Source organism: Microplitis mediator, chromosome 6 (genome assembly GCF_029852145.1).
Source record: "Microplitis mediator isolate UGA2020A chromosome 6, iyMicMedi2.1, whole genome shotgun sequence".
In the NCBI taxonomy this organism is placed as follows: Eukaryota; Metazoa; Arthropoda; class Insecta; order Hymenoptera; family Braconidae; genus Microplitis; species Microplitis mediator.
In genome coordinates, this window is record NC_079974.1 from 16391832 (window position 1) to 16415709 (window position 23878).

Below are 23878 nucleotides of genomic sequence, written 5' to 3' on the forward strand. Positions count from 1 at the left end.
CAATGACGATAATAAAGAAAATAAATTATTGTTTCATTATCGAATTATATATAAGACCAAAAAATTTGTTAGAGTAATTACCTTTATTGTTGATTTAAAAATTAATTGAAATATAATAAATGTACCTTGAGTGAAAAAAATTTTTTTTTACTTAATATTAACGCATTTATTATTAGTATCGTTATTATTTTCACATATCTTCAGTGTCACTATCAGAATCCTCAGCCATAGCTTGGCGGGCTTTAGCTTCAGCTTCAGATTTTATTTCATGTGGAATACGCTCGTGTCTACCTTTCGTGTGCGCACCAACCCAGCTCATCTCTAGTTCAAACTGTTTATCTTTGAGTTCATCATGAACTAGATAAATAATTCGGGCAGCTTCTTTAACTAATTCCTTGCATGACATGTCAGAGAGTTTTAATTTTTCGATTTCGGTTTTGGCTGATTGTTTTGCTTTGCCTAAAAAAAGAGTAAGCAAACAAAAATTTTTATTAACAAGATTAATAGTGAATTGTGTGACAAGGGATGGAACAAAACGATTTCAGACCAGGATGAAGTTGGCTGCCGTCATCTGCAGTCTGAAATCGTGTTTCATCCTGAGTTACACGCTAGATTCTTCATGATAACCTGCATTGGAACTTAAAGTTTCAGTGTCAGCAGCCAGTCAGAAACAAGATAATTTAAGACCAATGGTGTCATCAACTATTAAATTGTCATTTGCAATTTATAATTAAGCAGAAACTATAAATACTATTTATTATTCAAACTAATTTTGATAAAACTTAATCACAATCAGAACTGTCATTTATGTAAATAAAATTAATGGTTTGAAATTACTATTGAACAAATGACAAGCATCAGAGTTTAAATTGCGAAAGCCTTCAGTCAGCTGGCAGAAACATTCTTTTTGTTCCCAAGGGACGAAACAAGTTTGTTTCTGCCCGCTGACTGGCATTCACAATTTACGCGTTTACTAATATCAATTCGTGGCATTGGACTAAAATTATCTTCTTTTGACTGGCTGTAGAGACGCTGAAACTTCAAGTTTCGATGCTGGTATCATGAAAACAATTTTAAAACTGATAAGCAATAATATAGAGTAAATATAATGGTGAAATGATATTTTATTTACCAACGGCACACCCAAAGTATCCATAAGAAACTCCAGATGGATCGATCATGTACATTGCGGGTCCATCGGCCTCATAGGCACTCAAAATAACTGAACAACCGTAGGGTCGTACAGCTGAGTACAATGTATAGGCATGCATATACATCGCAACACGTTCATTTAAATATTTAACCGGGATTCCAACTCCATATTGTGCACGATAACTCGCTGCCTCTGATCGTGCGGTCTCAACAATTTGTCGGGCATCAGATATTAATCCAGCTACAGCCATACCAACATGCTCATCAATATTAAATATTCTTTTATTTGCTCCAGCTTCATATAATTTTGATGTTACTAATTTTTCTACTGCAAATACAACTCCGTCTTTTCCTCGGAGACTTATTACTGTTCTAAAAATAAAATTGTCATTAAATATTAGTAGATTATTTGATAATTCAACGATTGTTAATAATCAATTGTTGTAAATAATTCAGTGTAAAGTTTAATTGTAAGTTCTCGTGACTGGAGTTTAAATATGAATGCTGACGAGTTTGAAAAGGACTTTTGTGTTAATAATTAATAAGTAACAATTAGTGAAAAAAAATATATAAATAAATACATACCCACTATTTTCGACGGCTTTCTGAGCATATTCGACTTGGAAAACTCGTCCGTCAGGTGAAAATTGTGAAGCCGATAAATCATACTAAGAAAACATAAATTTTTAGGTTAGTTAAAAATGACTAAGTATTTTTACTTAAATGTATAAAATAATAAATAAACAATTGTAATATTATTGACTTACTCCGGTACCAATAGAACTCATTGTGATATTTTATTTAAAACTTAATATTTTATTGTAGTTTGCAATAATTACAAGTCAAGTCACCCAAACAAAATCGTGAATTAGCGAAAAATCACACACACTATAGACTATATCTATACACCATTGTCACTATTCTCTGTCTACTGGTATCATATAAAAAATTACAAATTGGTCGGTGACATCAAGAGACATCTACAATTTGAATTAAAATTTACTGTCCAGGTGGCACAGTACTAAAATTATATGAGCGTAAACGTACCAGATATGAGACAATTTATAAATTTTAAATAAATAAATAAATTGAAATAATGAAATTTAAAAAAATACGAGTACTGAATTTTCATGTGTGTGAGGGTGCATTCCGGAATGCGCTGCGAGCAGCCGTAGCGTATATTTGAAAAATAAATTATAAGATATTGGAGAAAAATTAAAAACCGTACGCTGAAATGAAATAGCGGCAGAATATGATAGAAAAATATTTAAAAAATTGAAAAAAAGCACGCAAGTGTTTGAACAAACCTTGGTGGAGAAATAATATGCAGAAGGGTGTCCTAATACACTTGGAGATTTAATTTAAATTGCTCCAAGTGTATTGCAGCTAAAAAACGTCACTTAACTGCTATTTCCCACCAGACGATGCCAGATGATTTTACTCAGGAACTTGGAAGTCATCAGCATCAGCAATTCGCAACACTTTACTTTAGCACTGAACACTCAACACTTAAGAATACCACAAACACTTTGCACAGTTTAAACTTTACAAACACTGAACATTTTAATTAAACAATGACTATGAGCAATAAATTTAATGGATAATTCTGCGAATTAACTGCAATTCTGCGTAATTTAAACGTAAAGAAGGATCTGGACTACTACTGCCCTTGTCGATGATACTGACTGACGCTATCGAACCGCCAGTTGATACAAAGCAATCGACTTTACGATTCATCGACCACCCCCACTTTAGTAAAAATTTGAACGTTGAATACAGTAACGCGCAGTAGCGCTAATTTGGCGCGAAATTTCAAAATTGAAATTCAATAATTTTATTAAAATTTATTTGTGTCAATAATTATTTAAATTAGACTAAAAGGTATACTCGAAATTTTTTATTTTCATCAATAATTTATTAATTATTCTTATTAATTGCACGGCAAATTTGGATATTCGAAAAATAACTGATTAGAAAGGGAGAAAAATTAGAAATCGGAAATAAAAACAAAATGGCGACAAAATATGATAGAAATATTTATGATCCTGAACATAGCAGACATTTGAAAATTTTTGAATTTTTGTTTTTCAACAAATCAATTGCAAAAAAAATAAACTAAAAATATTTACATCTAGAAAACTTTAAAAACTACAGGTGCAATTTTTCAAGTAATTTTTTTTTTTATGGTTTATCGTCTAAAAAAAAATCAAAAAATTATTAGACGTCTGCTAACTTCAGTATCATAAATATTTCAAATATTTAAAAAAAAATCCGCAATTGTTTCGCGCAAAAATTGTGCTGCTACCACCCTGCACTTGCACGGTCTGCTGCTGAGCTGCACGCAGCGCATTTCGGAATGCATTCTCATTTTTTAATTTTTATTCTACTCTAATTTTGTTTATTTATTCAAAAATTTAAAAAATTGCTAATTGTTTTTTTTACATTCATACTCATTTTAGACCCTCATATTAAAAGAGTTTTTTAGACATGATGCTGAAAACAGCAGATATTAAAAAAATTCATTATTTTTTTTTTAAATGAAAAAATTAAATTCTGTCAGAAAAGTTATTAAAAATACATCTGAAAAAGTTTTATAAATCTTTTGGTTCATAATTGATAAATAAAAACAAAAATTGTCAGATGTCTACTACTTACAGCATCTGGATGCTGGGCAATTTACCCTCTCTAATTGAAGTAATGATAAATAATTATACTCATCAAGATTATTGTTAATATTTTATTGTTAAATGTACAGTAATATTATATAGGTAAGTCTTAAATAAATTTAAGACAACCAATTCTGTGTGTCGATACATTTAAGATGATAAATATAATGCATTAATGTAAAATGAAGAAATGAATCTACAAAAACAATTATTTATACATATGAAAAAAAAATAAAATAAAATGAACGATGATAATTAATAATAAAAATATAAATACCCTAGAAGAAACAAAAATGGTAAATATTTTAAAGACAATGATAATAATACAATATATATTGATATTGAATAATTAGTTAATTAACAATAATAATAATAATAATAAAATAACGATGAGAATTTAAATGACAATGATAACAATAATTAGCTACAATTATCATGAAAGTTAATCATATAATTATACATACATATACATATTCATATACATGTGGATTTTTTTTTACTGTTTGCATATATTACATACATATATGTATGTATGCGCTGTAATTTTAATATATTTAGTTTCAACTTGCGCTAATAAATGTACTCTTCATTTTTTATTATATATATATATACTTTTTTTTTTCATTGTCTTCTTACATTCATACAGATATTTATTTTATTTTTTAAAATTCACATACGCCCACAATTATTTAACTCTTGTTCTCGCAATAATTATCTATCATTCACTTGCATTATTTTATTTAATTAAATTTTATTTTCGTCTACTTTAATGCACCAAAAAAATTGTTACACACGATTTATTAGTTAAATTTAATTGGTTAATTATTAGACTTACGTGATAAGTAACATGTACGTCTAATAAATCATTTATTTATTAATTAATTAATTAATTAATTAAATATTTATTATTCCATAGTCTGTTGAGTAATGAATTTTATTATTTTATTTGTTATTTATTGTTTTTAAATTGCGTTAAAATTATAGTGTGCCGTGCAACGCATTTTTTTAAACTAATATCGTACAGTTCATAAGGTTTTACACGAGTGATATTATTTATATCACGATTTAATATCCCACATTATTTTATTACTGTTCATTAATAATAATATTTATTTCTTATTTTTCATCAGCAACTTTTTATTCATCATTTTTTTCTTTATTTTTATCACCTATTTACTCTCATCAGAGAAAATATTAATTACACTAAATTTAGTTTTCATCTGAGATGGTTTCAATTAGTAATGAATGTTTAATTACATTACAAATGATTCGTTTCATGTCATTTCTCAGATTTTTATTAAATACAAATTTCTATTGAAGAAAAAAACAGTTGTTTTGACAAACAACAAAATAATAAACAAGCGCACAAATTTATTATGCACTCTACGACAAGCAATCTTTTGTGATTAACGACATTGTTTTTGTTATTTTATTAATAAATATTATTTTCATAATACCAGCATCGAAACTTGAAGTTTCAGTGTCTCTACAGTCAGTCGAAAGAAGATAAAATTTCAGTCCAATGCCGATAATTAATATTAGCAAACGCGTAAATTGTGAGTGCCTTCAGTCAACGGGCAGAAACAAACTTTCTTAACATACCTACACCGAAAGTTTAAATTTATACCCTACTTAAAGAGAAGAAAGTCGTTTATTTCTTTCATGGGAAAACTTATGGCAAAAATTTGAACTTTCAGGTACAGATCACCTTCGGCTCAAGTAGGCAATTCTACACCCGGTTTAAAATGTCTTACTTTCCTCCCTAGGTGTGTAACATACTATTACGTAAATGACAGTTCTGACTGTGATTAAGTTTTATAAAAATTAATGTCAATAATAAATAGGATTTATAGTTTCTGCTTAATTATAAATTGCAAATGACAATTTAATAGTTGATGATACCATTGGTCTTAAATTAACTTGTTTCTAACTGGCTGCTGACACTGAAACTTTAAGTTCCAATCCAGGTAATCATGAAAAATCTAGTGTGTAACTCAGAATGAAACACGATTTCAGACTGCGGGTGATGGCAGCCAACTTTACCCTGGTCTGAAATCGTTTTGCTTCATCCCTCGTCACACAATATACTATTTATTTATCATTTCATCATTATTATTACTATTATTATTATTATAATTATTATTATTAATTTTTATTAAATTATTACGAAATGAGCATTTATGCATTTTTATTTTCCATTGTTTACTTGACAAACTTGATTTAAACTTTTCATTTATTTATTACATTTTATTTTTATACTATTAGTTGTAGCATATAGAGGCTATAAATTGCCAAATATACAAGAGATTGAATGTATCGTATAAACAATTGTTCTTTTTTTTTTTTTTTGGTATTCAATATTATTTTATTTTTTATGAAAAAGTGGAAACTATCAAAGCGTGCTTTCAGCAAATTTCATTTTTGCTCCCTATGGTGTAAAAACGCACTTTAAGTATAATTCAATTTTTTTTTTTTAGAATTGAGTCACTCATCCGTTTAAACAATTAATGAATTTATATTCTTCTTCTATTTTGTCAGTTTTATTGTGTAACATGAAAAGCACGTGCTCTCGATATTTTTTCGTAATGAAGGAAGATTTTAAATTCAAAAAGAAAAATAATTATTACTTTTGTTGTTTCAGAACATCGATGTCTACTACACATTATTTTAAATATTATTTATCTTTCCCGGTATTAGCATAAATAATACAGATTTAAATTTTTTTCATCTTTTATACGCTTTGATTATTTAAGCGATCGTGTCTTCAAAGTTTTGGCCTAATGATATTAATATAAATAAGCTTATTTTTATCTTTTATAATTTTTTTTTCTTTTCGTATTCATTTTACTCACTCGATTACTTGTCATGTTTTTAGTTTTTTTTTATTCTTTACATTATTTCTTCTTTAAGCTACTTAATTATACAAGAAAACAATTTTTATATTACTATATATTTGTGTGCCAAAATTTTTAGACATTTACGGGCACATTAATCATAATTATTATGTTTTATCATTATTATTATTATTAATTATCTTTAATTTAATTGTAACATTTAAATATTAACGTTTTTATTTAAGTGGTAGCATATTGATTTTATCTGGCATTATTTTGTACACTATTTTATAATAGTACTTTTTGTATATCATTGCATCGTCCTTTTATCTTATATATATAAATATAAATATATATATGCACACACATTTTCCATTACAACTTAAATTATAAATAAATTTAAAAAAAAACAGAAAAAAAAATTGTTATTGAAATTTGACAGATATAAATATGAGATGGCATTTTATTATAATACAATTATTCATTTATAAATGAATTACTCAAGCGTTTAAATGAACTAAGACCAAAAATTTATTAATTTTTAATTTAAAAAAAAAAAAAATTATTGAATATTATATATATATACATTTACGCACACAAGTTATATCTTTATTTATACACACAGGGCCAGTTTTTCAAACCGGGTTTATTTTTACCCGGGTTTAAATTAATATCGCTGGTATATCTATGTATTAATAGTATATATACCAGCAATAATAATTTAAATCTGGTTTAAAAAACTGGCCTTCATTATTTGAAGTTATTTGACATCAAGCAATCTAAATATATTTTATTAATGCGACTTTAACAGAACAATTAATTCAACTTTTTCAGGAAAAAAAATATATATAAACTAATCATTTATAAATTATTTATATAAAAAATAATTATACGTAATATTGATAATTTATTACTAGTATAGTTAGCGCGGCTCGGGTTACCAATACTTAAATAATAATTAATTAATTAATGAAAAGAAAAAAAAAAAATTTTATTATTTAAGACAAAAAATTGAATGTTTCAAATCTACTTTAGTTTTTTTAAGCTTCAAATAATGATAAAAAAAAATTCTGATAGCATTGGCATGAGCTTTTTATAATTTCAAACTTTGTACATGCGTTAAAATATTATTGTTATGATAAACCAATTAAATAAGACTGTATGGAAACTAATGAAAGATATTGACATTTAAATAAATATAGTATGAGACAGTTAAAAAAAAATAATAAATAAATAAAAAAGAGCAAGACATTCAATATACAAATTTAAATTGCTACAATGTCAGATGATATAAAATGAAAAATATTAAGAGTATTCTCAGACAGTCCCCCTCACTTTTTAAAAATTTTCAACTGTCATAAGCGTATCAAAATTTTTATCAATCAATTAAAAAAAAACTACAGCATTAATTGACAAAAGGACAATTTCGCTGAGATGTAGAATTTAAAAAAACAACGTGGAGAAGTGTACAGAAATAGGTGGGATAGAATAAGGGATAAGCGTGCGGCACAATAACGTGCCACACGGTAGGCTATTCCGAACACAGGTTTTTTTCTGTGTCTTTAGACACTACGTTAAAAAAAATTACTTACAGTTTATATCAACTGGGAGTTAAATGAAATTTTTGAATGAATTTCAGTAAAATTTTCATGCCTATTTTCAAATTTGAATTTCCAAATTCTGTGGGCTTAAATTCATTCAACAAATTTCGTTCAATTCCTATTTGATAACAATCGTAAGTAATTCTTTTTAAATTCTACATCTCAGTGAAATTGTTCTTTATTTCAATTAAAGTTTTAATTTATTTTGAATTAATGATAAAATTTTGCTACGCTTGACATTTAAAATTAATTTCAAATTTTAAAAAAGTGCGGGGCACTGTCTGAGCATGGCCTTAAATGTTATTGTTAGTATATACTTTTAGTTGATTAATATAAATATTCACTATATTTTAAATAAAATAATCAAAAGACAGTGGGCCCTATAAATATTGCAAACAATAATTGATTTTATTAATAAAAAAATAGTGTTAAAATCTTTTATTCATTCCACTTTTCTATCGTTACTTTTAAATTTTTCACACTATTTATCAGTATACAATGATATGTTTATGAATGATGTGCGATGAATATTATGTAAAATTAATAAATTTATTCAACCCTTCAGGAACTAATATCAATCCAACACATCCATCAATTAAAATAATTTTATTTCTTATCAAGATAATTATTATTAATTTATTTAAATATAAATATCATATGGTTTAAGTGAAAATTAAAACAAGTAAATCAGATAATAAATAATTATTATTACATTGTTTACAGTATCCCTAAAGGGTTAAATGGTGTAATGAAATAATAAGAAAAAACCAATAATAGCAGGCACTGTTTGTTTCTATTTCTTTTTCTCTTTAGTTATGTTAAAAAATACATCAACAAATGTATTTTATTTTTATTCCAGATACATTAATTATGAATTATATTATATAGAGAGTATTATTTGATCTTAATAATCCATTCTTATAATTTAAATATATTTATATTTATTTATTTATATATTTAATTTAATAATAATAATAATAATAATAATATTAATAATAATAATAATAAACGTTTAATTTGAATCGAGCTAATAAACGTACACATATCTTATGTATTATACAATGCTACAGTATTCGTCGAAAGTATGAAAAAAATAAACAAGCAAATTTAGACAATCACTCGTATATATTAACATGTGAGACCCACTGTACACTATATTATTATTCAAACAAACTTTATTATTATACTAAAAATTTTTATTCGTCTTAATAATTTAAATTAGTCGCCAGTCAATTTTATATTTTATCGAAATATCTATTTTTTTATTTTCACGTCAAATGCGAACGATTTTAATGGGACTAATTATCGAGTAATAATTAATAAAGTCTCACATTTATTACAAAAAAAGAAGACTAATAGTAATAATTATAATATTAATAATTAAAAATAATGACAATATCAATAATAATAAAACCACTCGACAATAACAATAATCAATCGAACATATAAGAACAGCACTTGTATCAATATTCGCTATATTAATATTTAATCAGTATTGTATTTGCATTTATTTTAATTAATTTTCGTCGACTTGTTAAAAAAACAAAAAAAAAAGTATGTGTGTAGTGATGCTGCCTCATTTGAATATTGACCTGCATTTAATATATTTTTTTTAAATTAATTTACTTTTTATTTAAATTGTCCAAACAAAACTCGATAAAAAGACGACGCAAACGATTCTAACGTACTACCACCACATTATTTACGTTAACACATCTCTCTTTAACCAAGTATTATATTTGCATATATAAACCCTTTTTTTAAGAGGCCTCATACCAGTTCTTCCTATTATATATACACTGAATTCAATCCACTTGATAAAACTGATGTAATAATTACTTTAAATTAATTGCTACGTGAATTAAGTAATTGCTCATTTTACTATAACTAATTATTTAAAAAAAAAAAAAAAAAGATTTTAGATATAGATATACCTTTGTAATAATAAAAGTCTCAAATGTAAATAAAAGTAATTTTACATCAGTTTTAAATCATTTATAGTTTGAATTGAGTTCAATTTACAACGGGGCATCCATATCTCACAGTCTATGAGATATAATAAATAATAAATTTTATTGATTTATCCGTTCAATAAGGATGTGTACTTTTTTTTTTCTTTTTTCTTTCTAAATGATAAATCTCCAAAGTCGTAACGATGAAAAATAATTTTTTTATTTATTTTTATTTTTAAATTTATTATTTATTTATTTAATGTTTTAGTTAGCTTTTATTCAAGCCATGGTCGATTGATTAGCATCTGAATTTTGTGTGACGGAAGGTGTTGTTGTGTTAACATTACTATCAGTTGAATTACCACTAGCAGATGCAGTGGTTGTCGTAGTTTCGGCTGGCTGTCCACCATCGGTACTCGTTTCCGACGATCGCATATATTTAGGTATTAATTGTGAATTTAAATTTGGTTGAATTCGTAATTCATGTTCAGTAAAATTAAATAAAGGTGGTAATTCACGGCCATTTGGCAATGATGTTCCTTGCTCTCGTAATTCATTGAAGAACTGATGAGCACATGCAGCTAGTGGTGTTATTCGTAATGGTGGTGTGTATTCAAGAAGTCGAGATACTAAATCCATTGCTTCTGGTGGTGTACGTGCTCGGAATACCTAAAAAAAAAAATTAAAAAATCAATTAATTATAATATATAAAATATTTTACTTCAAGAATCTTCATTTTGTTTTTAATTAAAACTCCTATTGATTGGTTTTTTTTATATATATTTAAAAATATTTAATCTATTGTTACCTTATTTTTAATACTTTGTATCCAATGGTTACATTAAATATTTATTGTTATCGATTATTCTTACGTGTCTATTTGTCTATATTATTTAATGATTGACAATAAAAATAATTATAATAAGCAAACTGGCTATTGAATCAAGAATAGTGTTTATGTAAAAAAAATATCGATATTTTTCAGATATTGTATTGTCATGTTGAATAATTTATTGTAAGTTTACTACTTGTAGCATCATTGAAATAAATTATTTTTCATACATTTGTATAATAAGAATATATTGTTTTTAAATAATTGCTTTAATTAATTTTTATGAACGAAAAAAATTATGATACTGTAGCTGAGGTTTAATAAATTTTTGAATTTTATTTCAAAACGATAAATTATAAAAAAAAATATTTAAAAAAATTGCACTAGTTCTTTTAATTTTTTACGTATGCATTTTTTTTCTTTTTAATTAATGTATTGAAAAAAATACGAAAATTGTTGATTGTCCGTTAACGAGGATCAGAAAAAAATGATACTGAAGTTAGCCAACGTCTAATAATTTTTGAATTTCTTTTCAAAACGATAAATTATAAAAAAAAAAATATTTAAAAAAATTGCACCTGTAGTTTTTTAAATTTTTTACATGTGCACATTTTTACTTTTTTTTTTCTGTAATTGATTTGTTAGAAAAAATGCGGAAATTTTGAATTGTCGTCTACCTTCAGGATCATAAAAAATTAACTGATAATAATAGTTATTATTCTAGTGATAAATCTTATAAATAAAAGGGAATAAAAATAAGACGTTGATATACAAATGTCTGTAATTAAATATATAAATTATAAAATTTTGTGGAATGAAGAAAAAAAAGAATAGGATACGGAGTACCGTAAATAAGGCATTTAAAATGCGATATAAAGTGTAAAATAAAGCCAAATATGATAATTATGACGATAGTTATAATTTATGATGAAAATTTGAATTATTATCAATAATTGAAAGCGATATAATTTATAAAAAAATTTTGATAATTATTTATTATTAATAAAAGTAATTTTTATTAATAATTATATTTTTATATGACATATTATTAGAGTAAGTGATTTTTCCCTGCAACTTTAATATTATCTTCGGCAAGACGATGGAATTTACGTTAGTGTTGTTAACTGTCTGATGAATCAGCGAGCAAAAAAATGGAGATGACTCGAGAAAAAGAGAAAAAAAAAGAATGAGAGAAAAAAAATAAATTAAAGTAGATATCACACGACACACGATTTATTATTTTATTTTCATATGTTTTTTTTAATTTATTTAATTAAAAAAAATTTCTAAAAATAAAATAAACTGAGGAAATTTAAAGAAAACATTTTTTTTTTTTTTTTTTTTTTAGACATAATTCATTTGATTGTTTGATTTTTTTTGTTAGTTTGAATTGGTCAAGAATATGGAGATAAAAATAAAAAAATCAACGCAAATTCGTGGCAACAATTTTCACGTATTCTTTCAAGAGAAACCACTTACTCTAATTTTTTGATGCTTTGTCGTACACTTTGGAGCGCTCATTCGTTGGAGCATGAACTGTAATGACGAGAATAAACCTGATTTGTTGAATGATTTACGAGGTATAAAAAAAAAAATAAATAAATAAGAAAATAAACAAATAAAAATAAATTCCGATAGAGGATTAAAAATAAAATCCGTTACTGGTAAATATTTAAATTCAAATTTCTGGAAATTATTTAAAGTAAATCTAATATAAACAAGCTCGCAATGAAGTGATTGATTAATAATCAATAAATAGCATACCTTTTGCCAAGGATGTGATTTAATCTGTGGAAACTTGAATTCTGTGTAATTCGGATTCATTTCACGAATTTGATCGCGTGTCGGTGTACCGAGAACTTTAATTATTTCCACAAGCTGATCAACACCACTGTCACCTGGAAATATTGGTTGACCGAGTAATAATTCTGCTAATACACAACCAGCACTCCATACATCTGTGAATAATATATCAATAATTAAGATATATGTTTAATATTAAAGTAATAAAATTTCAAATACAAATCAACGATTTAAGGCAGTTGTCCAGCTATAATATTGTCAAAAATTTATGAGCCATATGCGCGCTAAAAGTAGGCTAGGTGGTAGTTAAAACGATACATTGCTTTCGTTTGATTGATACTGTACCCGTGAGAGGTTTACCTACACAGTACTCATATATACGTGGACTGTAAAAAATTTTTGGTGTGAAAATGGTTTTCGAGGACTACAGGGTGTCCTCGATGTGAATTATCAAGAGATGGACTTTTAACATGGTGTGAGTGTTATTTTTCACACCCTTCGGTGTTATTAGCTCAAATATTGTCCGGTCATGTATATAATCTGTAGTTAAAGATGACCTAATTACTGTTTTTATTATTAAAATGAATATATATTAGACCGATTCAAGAAAATCAACTGTTTTTTTTCAAGGACACACTCAAAAGTTTCAGTAGGATAAATGAAGACGCCTGTTAAAATTTGAACCCTTAGTATTAAAATTAAGTACTCCCTGATTGCAATTTTCTATTTCCCATTCAAATAACACGGATTTTTTTTTTTAATTTGGAATTTTATAACTCACCAGTTAATTATTGTACCGGATAGGTCAATCCATATTCTTGCTAAAAATTTAAAGTCCTACAAAAAGGGTCTCTCATAATTTTTCGATAAATTTACTCTTTCAAAAGTTATTCCCGACGAAAATATCAGTTTTATCACAAAATGTTGTAGGACTTTTTTGATAGACCATTTTATTTCCAATAAATTGTCCTCTACCAGGTTTTTGAAATCCGGCAATGCTCTTTAGTTATTTGGATTTTAATGTCAATTTCTTATTAGGGGTAATCAGATATTTTTGGCTGAGTTTTTTTTTTAAACAAAATCTCTAAATACTAACTACAGACTGCACATTGATGCAATACTGTCTAATCTAGCGAAGTGTGCTTTTTCTTTTTATAATATTCGTTTGTTTTAAAAAAAAACTCAGACAAAATTTTCCATTTACTGCGCAAGTGCAACAAAGATATCACCGTTCGTGGACTTGAGTGTAATAGAGAAAAAAGTGCAAAACTCTCTTGAGAAAAATCGTGTTCTGATCATTTTTCACCAGTTTTAAAACCGAAAATGACAGATTTTTTTTACTAAAAACAAATGATATATAATTAACGGTAGCACGACTTGTAGTTCGCGGATAAAATATCCCCGACAAAATATCCGCGATAAAATATCCGATAGACAAAACATCCCCGGACTAAATATTCAAGAGACAAAAATTCGTGACAAAATATCCTGTCGATAAATCTTATTCATAAAAATATATTTCAAGTGAAAAAATAATTAATGGTTTCCGATAAACGGGTACCGTACCATTCCGAACATATGTGTTGACCTATTTCCAAAATAATACCCACCCAAAATCTGTGAAAAAAGGGCACAGTACGATATCAAGCATATGTGTTGATCTATTTTTAATATCACACACTCAAATTTTATGTGCAAATATATTAAACATTTTTGATAAAAGGGTACCGTACTATTTATATTATAAGATATTTTGTCGGGAATATTTTATCTATCGAGTATTTAGTCCGGGGATATTTTGTTCTTCGGATATTTTGTCGCAAATATTTTGTCTTCGGATAATAAGTGACGGTACCTAATTAACAAAGCAAACGAAAAAAAATCATTAACCTTTGATAATGTGATCGTTCTAATTCACACAGCTAAAAATTTAACTGTGCGTTGTGTAACTTTCACACCACACCGCTGACTCAGAATTTTTTTACAGTGTACGCAAATACTATTAAACATTTTCTTAAATTATAATTTGACAACGTCACATATGATCTACCAGTTGCTGGATAGTGTACTGAGCATCTATTTAAATTTACCGCTCAAATAGTACTGTCCATACTCGCGTACGGCGTAGTAAGATTTATTGTTTCTGTCCTACTCACCGAAGTATATTTTTTCATTTATTGTTTACCTTTGTATTGCTTTGTATTGCTGTATCTCAATAATGATACGGTGAATACTTTTTTTTTTTTTTAAATCACGACAAATTCATTAATTTCCTGTTAGTTTTTTAAAAATTTCTAACTATAAGTTTTTTATTAGAATCACGAACGCGACTTAAAACGCATACTCTCCATAGCTCGCAATATTAATGATCTAAGCTTTGATTATAAATATCTCGAATTAGCGATGGTCAATCGACTTCAAATTTTAATGGTAATCGTATCTTAATACCCTTAATAAGTATACAAAATTTTATAATTTTCTGACACTATGCTTATCACCCGACAACTACCTTAAATAATAAACTCTTTAATTTCTTACCGATTTTTGTAGTATAATCGATAGCGCCAAAAATGAGTTCTGGTGCTCGATAATAACGACTACAGATGTAAGACACGTTAGGCTCTCCTCTAATGAGATGTTTTGCTGAACCAAAGTCACAGAGTTTTAATACACCACTCTCTGGATCAAGTAGTAAATTTTGTGGTTTAATGTCTCTGTGACAAATTCCTAATGAATGAATATATGCCAACGATCGGAACAGTTGATACATATAAAGCTGAAATATTAATAAATTATTATCAATACAATTAAATTAAATTGAAGATAAAAAAAATTAAATTAAATAATTAAGTAAATTTTGAATTTAAAATTATTATAAATAAATTATTTACCTTAATGAAACTCATAGGTATCGTTTGTTTACTCTTGCTGTAATGCCGCGCAACTTTATACACTGTTTCCGGTATATATTCCAGCACAAGATTGAGATAAACTTCATCCTTCTAAAGATAGTGATGAAAACAAAAACATAAAATAAAATAAAAAAAAAAATATCCCAAAATGGGATAACTATAATTAATATTATGAAAGATAATCAACGTTACTAGTAATAATAATAGTTACAAAATAAAGATTTAAAAATTTCAAAATAATTTGTTAGCAAAAAAAAATTATTTCTAAAACATTTAAATGATTATGACATTCATTTTTTTTGCCACGTTATAATTTGCAAAAAATACCATCACGAATAAATGACACTGTGGCTGTTGTATCGTGAACGTTTATCAACTGACACGAAACAATTTCCACATATAAATAACTATGACTATAAATAAACTAATCAAGCTGCCTTTTCTACATAATTTTTATTATAATTTTTTTTTTATTCTGCAAGCTTTTAATTTATTAGATGATTTCTTTTACATGTCACACTAACAATTAATTTTATTTATTGAACATTTATTTAAATGTAAACACATTAGCAATCGTGATAAAATCTTTATAAAAATTAAAAAAAAAAAATCGATAGAGTGAAGAGAATATATTTGTTGTATTAAATTATAATTAATATAAGGAAAGGTGGGGTATGACAGGACGCTAGAATTTTTTTTAAATTCAGGGTGTGAAGGTTATCATTGAAAAGCTCAAATCCTGATAGTTTTGAACTCTTATCTAAACTAGTTTTCAAGTGAACAAAAAAAAACTTTTTTCACGATAAACGAAACCGATATGACAGTAAATTTGACGTTGTTGATATTTGAAAAATTCTTTAAGAAAAAAATCTATTTAGTTAAGACACTGGTAAAAGAAAATAAATTTTCAGACATTTTTTGACATGAAATTTTCGACTAATGTATTTACTATCTTATATATCCCATCCTGCCCCACTATTCCTTATATAAATATAGATATATATTGGGGGAATAAAATGAAAGCATGTTTAGCCTAAAACTCCGTAAGAGAAATCACTCAACAAAAATCTACATTTGGGTTCGCTTGTAACTTACGGACACATGAAAAACTGGATTAGTTGAGTTTAAGACGTTCTACAAAATAATAGAGGAACAACAATAGTGCATGCATTCATCTAAAGACATTTTAATGCAACTTTTTTTTTTAATTTCAATTTTAAATTAATTTCCATTTGTAATCACTTTATCTTTTAAATGCTCAATTTTGACATTCCTCTTTATAAGAACATGTCAATAAACTAAATTTAATGAATAATAAAATATTTATATCATATTTAAAATTTTAAAGATAAAATTTTATCTATAAACAATAAAATTCATTGTGTGCTGTTTGATTTTAATTATTAAATAAAATATTTATTTTAATAACATGTTCTATTTATTAATATTAATAATAATTTATCACAAAAAAATATAATAATAAATTACCTTATCACCACTAGAGTAGAAGAAATATTTAAGTTTAACAATATTACAATGCTCCAGTCGTCGCATTATTTGGAGTTCTCTATTCTGTAAGAAAAAAAAAAACAACATAATTAATATTGTAATAAATAAATAAATAAATATTAAAATGAATGATACTGAAATTAGCCGACGTCTAATAATTTTTGGATTTTTATTAAAACCATAAATATAAAAAAAAAATATATTTCAGAAAATTGCACCTGTAGTTTTTAAAATTTTCTACTGTCTGCTAATTTATGAGTATAAATGTAGCAAACATCAGACAAATTTAAAACTATAAATAAATAGAGTAAATAATTGAAAAAATAATATTTATAAAAAATGCACTTATTAATTTTTCAATTTTTTAAATGCGCATTTTTTTTTAATTTTAGTTTACCAATTATTTACTCTATTTATTAATAATTTAAAATTTTTCTGACGTCTGCTGCATTCACAATCTTGTTAATTTCAGGATCATTTAAAATAAATAGTATGCTGTGATTATCAACTAACCTTGAACCTTTTATCTTGAAGTACTTTCTTGATTGCTACCATTTCACCATTGTCGCAGAGTTTAGCCTGATATACGACTCCAAAACTCCCATTGCCAATAACTTTAGTGTCAGTGTATGATACCTCCTGTGGATGATCTGGACCAGCACCAGGTGTTGCTACCACAGTGGTCACTTTACTGCCATCCTTGCCTGAATTGCACATTGCACCACCCATAGAAACAAGCGAAAAATACGAAAACGCTACAGTGCTATGTGAACGTAAAAAGTGAAAAAAGGAAAAAAAAATGTAACAAGGATAAAAGAAAAGTAAAATGAGTAAACAAAATAATAAATAAATAATTGACTACTGTAATTATAAAATTTCAAATGTATTACAGCAATTATAGTCTCAATTACTTGGAAAGAAAAAAAATGTTAGACAATGGAAATATATCACGTCAATGGTGTTATTCTTTACATTAATCAGTTGATTGTTTTGTTAATCTTATAACATATCACATTGTTGGTAATTAGTAATTACTCACATTTAGTTGCTGTTAACCTCGTAAATAAGTTACGAATTCCTTTATAATTTTTGAATGACATTTTTCTATTTTTATCACCCACTTTAGTATTATTACCATTACTATTATTATTTCTATCGCTGATACGATTATTTTTATCACTATCAATAATAAAACTACTTAATTTAATGTCATTATTGCTATTAATATTTCGTAAACTTGTTTTTGGATATCTCCAATTCTGACGTGGTTCTGACCAATTCAGAGCAGTCAACGAAGTCATTTTTATTTTTAAATTTAATTTTTAACTTAAATTTATTACTAAATAAATTGTTCAATGTTAATCTTTTACTTGTATTTAACTACAAGTAAGTGAACAAGTAACTTATAACACTATTAATGTGTAAAAATATTTAATCACTTATTAATTTTTTTTTTTTAACACATAAATATAAAAGTAAAGTAAAAGCTCAATAAAACACGATGGAATAAAATTATTTTCAGTAATTTTATATTATAATGATATGATTACTAATCATCATACTAACCACGATAATAAGTGATAACACTTAAGCACACAAAGACCTTTTGAAAAATAATTTCAATTATTTCTCTGTACCCTCAGTTATTTTTCGTTAACGTAAATAGTTGTCGTTTTATTTAGATTTTTTAAACAAAAATCATTAGTATAAAAAAAATATAAAAAATATGGATTCGAATATTTAAAAAAATAATGAAACTGTTAATTGACTTTTATAAAAATGTAATATAAATTGTAATAATATATTATAAATTATTAACTACATATACTTAAATACGATAACTCGGTGCGTTTACTTGTACGTTAACTCGTCGAATGTTTCGCGCTATATTTAGTCAACGTAAGAAGATAACGCACTAACAAAGTTAACTAGTGTAGTGCGCCAGCGCACCAATCAAACGGATAAGCGATCTCACACTTTATGTCAACTCTCTAACTTGTTTTGAATATCAGTCACGTACTCCAGCAAATCTTAATACATATTAATTTATATACATCTATACATTAATTGGTTTTTTTAATTTTTTTTTTTCGGCCTTATCATATCTAACAATTGTTTACTAATTAAAATTATCGTACCTTCTAAACTAAATATAGAATTTAAATTTTAAAAAAATATATACGTATATATATTTTTAAATCAAATTAAAAAAATACACCTGTCATTTCTTTAAATCCCACATTAATAAATATCTTTTTTTTTTCTTCATGATTTGCATATTGACAGCGGAATATTTTTACTCAACTACCGGAATTATGACTTATATAATTTTTAAAAAAATATTTAACCGATAACCGAAGATTTAAATGATAACAAACATACGTCAAAGTCTATTGTAAAGTAAATGTTACATTACAATAGAGTGTCGTCGACAACTCATCGACACTGTCGTCATCAATGTCGCATTGCGTCCTTCAATAGTCTTACGAATGTTATCAAGTTCAATGATGCGTAACAATTAGATTTTCCTATCATTTATTATATATAAATAAGTAAATATAAATATAGATATATCCGTACAATGACTGTCGTGTCCAGTTACAAAGTTAAGTTCATATTATGAACATATATTTTATCATTTTGTCAACAAATAAATAGATTTCAAATATATATAACAGTAAATTATCAAAATTTTTAAATTTTATCTCCATCTTGAATGAAAAATTATATTTATATTTAAGATCAACAAACTCTCCTACAGTAGAGAAGTTACTGATTTTATATTTTTCTACAAAACCATTAATGGCCACATGGGCTCCCCAGAAATATTATAATTTGGTCTTGTCTGTAAACCAGGTATAAGATCATACAGGTTGTTGAGTACAACTCAATTATCAAAAATCATCTGCACTATGGACCGAGGAACAGGATAGTGAATTCAGTTAACGATTATTGTGCTTCCATAAATTTTTTAGTTGATTCTTTATCATATTTTTAAACAAAAATAAAAAATATTGTACCACGTCACTAATATAAAATAGTATATTATATTATATTCTTGTTCTGTAGAGTTTTTGATTAAACACTACTTTGTTATAGTTAAATAAGATGTATAAAGCCCATTGGCGTAAATAAATAAATATTATTTATTTAGAAAATTATTCATGAATATATGTGTATTTTTTTTAGCGTAAGAGTCCTAACATATACAAAAAAGATATTAATATTTAAAGTTTGTTGAATCAATAGACCAAATCTAAATATTTTTTCTCTTATTTTTTGTTGGCTGTTGGATATATTTTTTTTAGTTTACTCATCGTCTGGATCGAAAAAATTAAGGTGGGAAATATGTAATCTAATCAAGAAGCCAATGGTTACAATACAATAGACAAATTTTAATGAACAACCTTTACCTCAGTCGTCAGGTGGGTATAAAGTTATCAAATGCGCTGGCGCGAGCGCGGGCGCACCACATTATTCATTATCGTCAAGCGAACAAAAAAAAAAAATTAAATTAAGCCTAATATATGATAATAACGTCGATTTTACTTCCATTTATCATCAATTAAATAATTAGCAACTGAAATTATTCGTGATAAATAAGCCGCAGACGGTAATGATAAATTTAAAAATTTAAATTAACCGCGAAATGACAGAAAAATATTTAAAAAAAAAAATGGAGAAATAGAATGATATTAACATGAGATAGACAATAGTTGAACATGGAGCATATGAACTTGAAAAATCATTCAACTATGATCTATATCAATACTCAAAATTAATAATGATCTATAAATATATACATCAATCTGTTAACAAAAATAAAAATGATTTATTTATAAAATGTCGCAAGAAAAACGAGTGCTGCTGACGTTTAAGGCCATTCAGGGCCGAAAATAAAATTTATTTAATGGGCTACTTTTTAAATTTCAAACTCTAATCCTTAAATTAAATTTATACCTCATTTATCTGCAGCTACTTTATCATCGAGTTTAATTTATTAATATACGTCAGAATAAAAAAATTATTTAAGTATATTTTAAATTTGAAATAAAAAATTACCAATGACGTGAACATGACACATTGAAAAATTTTTAAGAAAAATAAAAAACAAATAAAATAGAAATGAATTTAAAAAAAAAAGAAGAAAAAAAACAAAGTATGAACGGGACTAGGAAAAAAAAGTGATTATGTGAGCAGGAAAAGGTATAAAAAATAAAAAAAGAAGAAAAGAAAGGTTAGGTTATGGAATGGCGTGGTAAAACTACTCACTGCTGATCTTCATGCCGCCCAGGGGCGGATTCGCGGGGGGTTTAGTCCCCTCAGCAAAAGAGGTGGTCCTTGGACGGCCGCTCATTCTGAATTGCAACCCACCACCTCCACCTTTGTCTCTTCCGCTTTTACTAAATCAAATTCGTACGACCTGTGATATCTTCCTCTTGACAATGACAATTTTATTAAAAAACACAACACTAGTTCTTTAACTTTTGATGTTAATGATTCAAACTCTTTCGTAGTAATTTTAATAGTATTATTGTTACTATTATCGTTATTATTATTATTACAATAATAATTATTAATCCAACTTGTTGTATTAAATATCACGTACATCAATGACAGCCAATATCACATCGCGTACCCATCAGCTATTTTACCAATGATAACTGCTGATGAAAATTATTATTATGATATAGCCTCTGTCTCTCCGTTGACACGCTCTTCTTTACTCAATCGGTAGAGTAGTACTTCAGTTAATTTAGTCGTACGTAAAACAGCAACGACGAATTAAATATAACGTCAACTCCTAAACACAGAAACTATAAATTTACTAAATCTTTATTTTTAACTAATTTTAAAACAATAAAATAAAATTACTTTTCTCTGCAATTGAGGATTTGTATTTCCGCGATCAGTTTCTGTTGTACCTGCTGGTTATTATTGATAATCTAGTCTTACAGTACTGAGGCAAAAATACCTCTGGTTTTTTTATCCTCGTAGCACTCGTCCTGATAGTCTTTAAAAATAATATTTTTAAAATTAAATTTCCTTGCAGATACCAAAAATTTTTTTTATTGTATATTTAATTTCTGTCGTGGTTGTTTTCGTTGTCGTACGTTTTTTATAATCATCGGTACTTGACAACGATAAAAATAATAAACCGCGGTACAGCGCACTTGCTAATAATCAAGAAACTACACATACATAGAGAACCAGCGGGCAAGAGGGTGCTGCAGTAGATACCAAAAAGAAGACCAGCAGAATGAATCAACGTTTTTAGAATGGTTTATAGTAACGCGCCGCGCACGGACAACCTACTATACGATGATAACGACGACAATTATATAGCCACACACACTCAATGAAGATTGCCTTCTTCTTCTTCTTCTTCTGCTTTTCCTCAACTTTTTTTTTTCTTTTTTTATTTTCTCTTTTATTTTTCCTCTAAAAATTTCTCCGATACATTAGAATTCTAGGGCACTGAAACACTTAACCGTGACTATGATGGTGCGTTAACTCAATACAACTGTCGTGTTCTAATAGACTGTATCAAAAAGATTATACAGACGTACTCAATTCTGATCGCCCACGTCGCACCTTTTCCCTACTTCTTTCTCTCGAAGTAACGCAATACACTACTTCGGTTTTTCGATTTTACTTATTTTCAAATTAATGTACTACGACGTTGCACCTAAATTGACATGATAACCGTTTTTTTACTCCATTCCGAGTACCATATAAAATTTCCCACTCAATTTTTTCACATTGACTTAAAATTTTCAAATTTTTATCTGTTAAATTTTTAAACACCAGTTTTTTAACTGTATAAGTATATGATATCTCTCTCTATCACTAGCTTACGCACGATTGGAGACTTACTCTCCTACCTCAACACCACTCGCACTCTCTTCCGCTCGTCTTTCACGTCACGTTAAATCTCGTATTATAATTGTCAAACTAAACGGTACTCACTGATAGAGAAATAATTGTTTTATGATTATCATTTTGGGGTTAATATTAATTCTGTAATAAATATTAATAATAATTATTAAAATAATAATAATTATTATTTAAAATAAAATATTATCATCAGTTAAAACTTAATAATTAGTCGTCGTGCAGACCATTTTCCCGCGGGGGCGACGACGAAAGCCAAGCTCGCGTTAACGACGACGACGACGACGTGTGGGCGGCGTCACGACCGTTTTTGTCATTCACACTGTCAATTATATTTTTATATATTAATATTATTATTATTATTTAAATATATATGTAGTAAGTCGTTACACAATTAATGGACGTATTGGCCGCGTTATTTAAACGCGGTATTAAAACTCCTCGTCGTTATTTATATGTCTTTATTCTAGTCCTCGGGAACACCACACACTACAGTCACCGATTTTTCGAAGCCTTCTCAGACATTGACCCGTTCGGGCGATATCGGGCCACTCGAACTTCCACGAGATTACACGACTATGACGTCAACGATTACTTTATCCCTTCCACGTAAAAGGATCATCTTCAATTTCATTTCCTTTAGTGGCCTAATGGCGGCAGCATATTACATTCAAATTTTTCGCGCTAAATTCAAATTTGTTTTTATTTTCGTGGATTTATAA

At 26.9% G+C, this 23878-nt stretch overlaps 2 protein-coding genes across 14 annotated transcripts; both read right to left on the reverse strand.

Moving 5' to 3' along the window:
* Nucleotides 1–64: 64 nt before the first annotated feature.
* On the reverse strand, nucleotides 65–2077 carry LOC130669479 (proteasome subunit alpha type-3). Its single transcript, XM_057472417.1, has 4 exons — nucleotides 1920–2077; nucleotides 1738–1820; nucleotides 1133–1524; nucleotides 65–459 (listed from the first exon to the last, which is right to left on the reverse strand). Exons 1-4 carry the CDS (start codon nucleotides 1938–1940, stop codon nucleotides 191–193), a joined length of 765 nt encoding a protein of 254 aa, XP_057328400.1. The 5' UTR covers nucleotides 1941–2077; the 3' UTR covers nucleotides 65–190.
* A 7782-nt stretch (nucleotides 2078–9859) lies between these two features.
* LOC130670374 (glycogen synthase kinase-3 beta-like) lies at nucleotides 9860–23678 on the reverse strand. Of its 13 annotated transcripts, none has more exons than XM_057473770.1 (10): nucleotides 22464–23678; nucleotides 21531–22275; nucleotides 17775–17983; nucleotides 17241–17324; nucleotides 16848–16886; nucleotides 15732–15842; nucleotides 15379–15616; nucleotides 12802–12995; nucleotides 12517–12573; nucleotides 9860–10874 (listed from the first exon to the last, which is right to left on the reverse strand). In XM_057473770.1, the coding sequence occupies exons 2-10, from the start codon at nucleotides 21616–21618 to the stop codon at nucleotides 10485–10487; spliced, it is 1410 nt and encodes a 469-aa protein (XP_057329753.1). In that variant the 5' UTR covers nucleotides 21619–22275; nucleotides 22464–23678; the 3' UTR covers nucleotides 9860–10484. The 13 variants fall into 13 exon arrangements, with proteins under 13 accessions (XP_057329753.1, XP_057329752.1, XP_057329754.1 ...); XM_057473769.1 differs by having other exon boundaries at nucleotides 21531–22065; nucleotides 22137–23678; XM_057473771.1 differs by having other exon boundaries at nucleotides 17775–17965; nucleotides 21534–23677.
* Between the last annotated feature and the right edge of the window lie 200 nt (nucleotides 23679–23878).

Bases quoted from the DNA above. Each gene is read 5' to 3' on its own strand.
- LOC130669479 (XM_057472417.1), bottom strand. From the start codon at position 1,940: ATGAGTTCTATTGGTACCGGA. The intron at 1,525-1,737 runs GTATGTATTTAT...TTTTATTTTTAG, and splicing joins AAAGCCGTCGAAAATAGTGG to AACAGTAATAAGTCTCCGAG. The intron at 460-1,132 runs GTAAATAAAATA...CTCTTTTTTTAG, and splicing joins ATACTTTGGGTGTGCCGTTG to GCAAAGCAAAACAATCAGCC.
- LOC130670374 (XM_057473765.1), bottom strand. From the start codon at position 18,562: ATGACTTCGTTGACTGCTCTGAATTGGTCAGAACCACGTCAGAATTGG. The intron at 15,843-16,847 runs GTAAGTTACAAG...CACTATCTTTAG, and splicing joins ATCCAGTTTTTCATGTGTCC to AAGGATGAAGTTTATCTCAA. The intron at 12,574-12,801 runs GTATGCTATTTA...TCGTCATTACAG, and splicing joins AATCACATCCTTGGCAAAAG to TTCATGCTCCAACGAATGAG.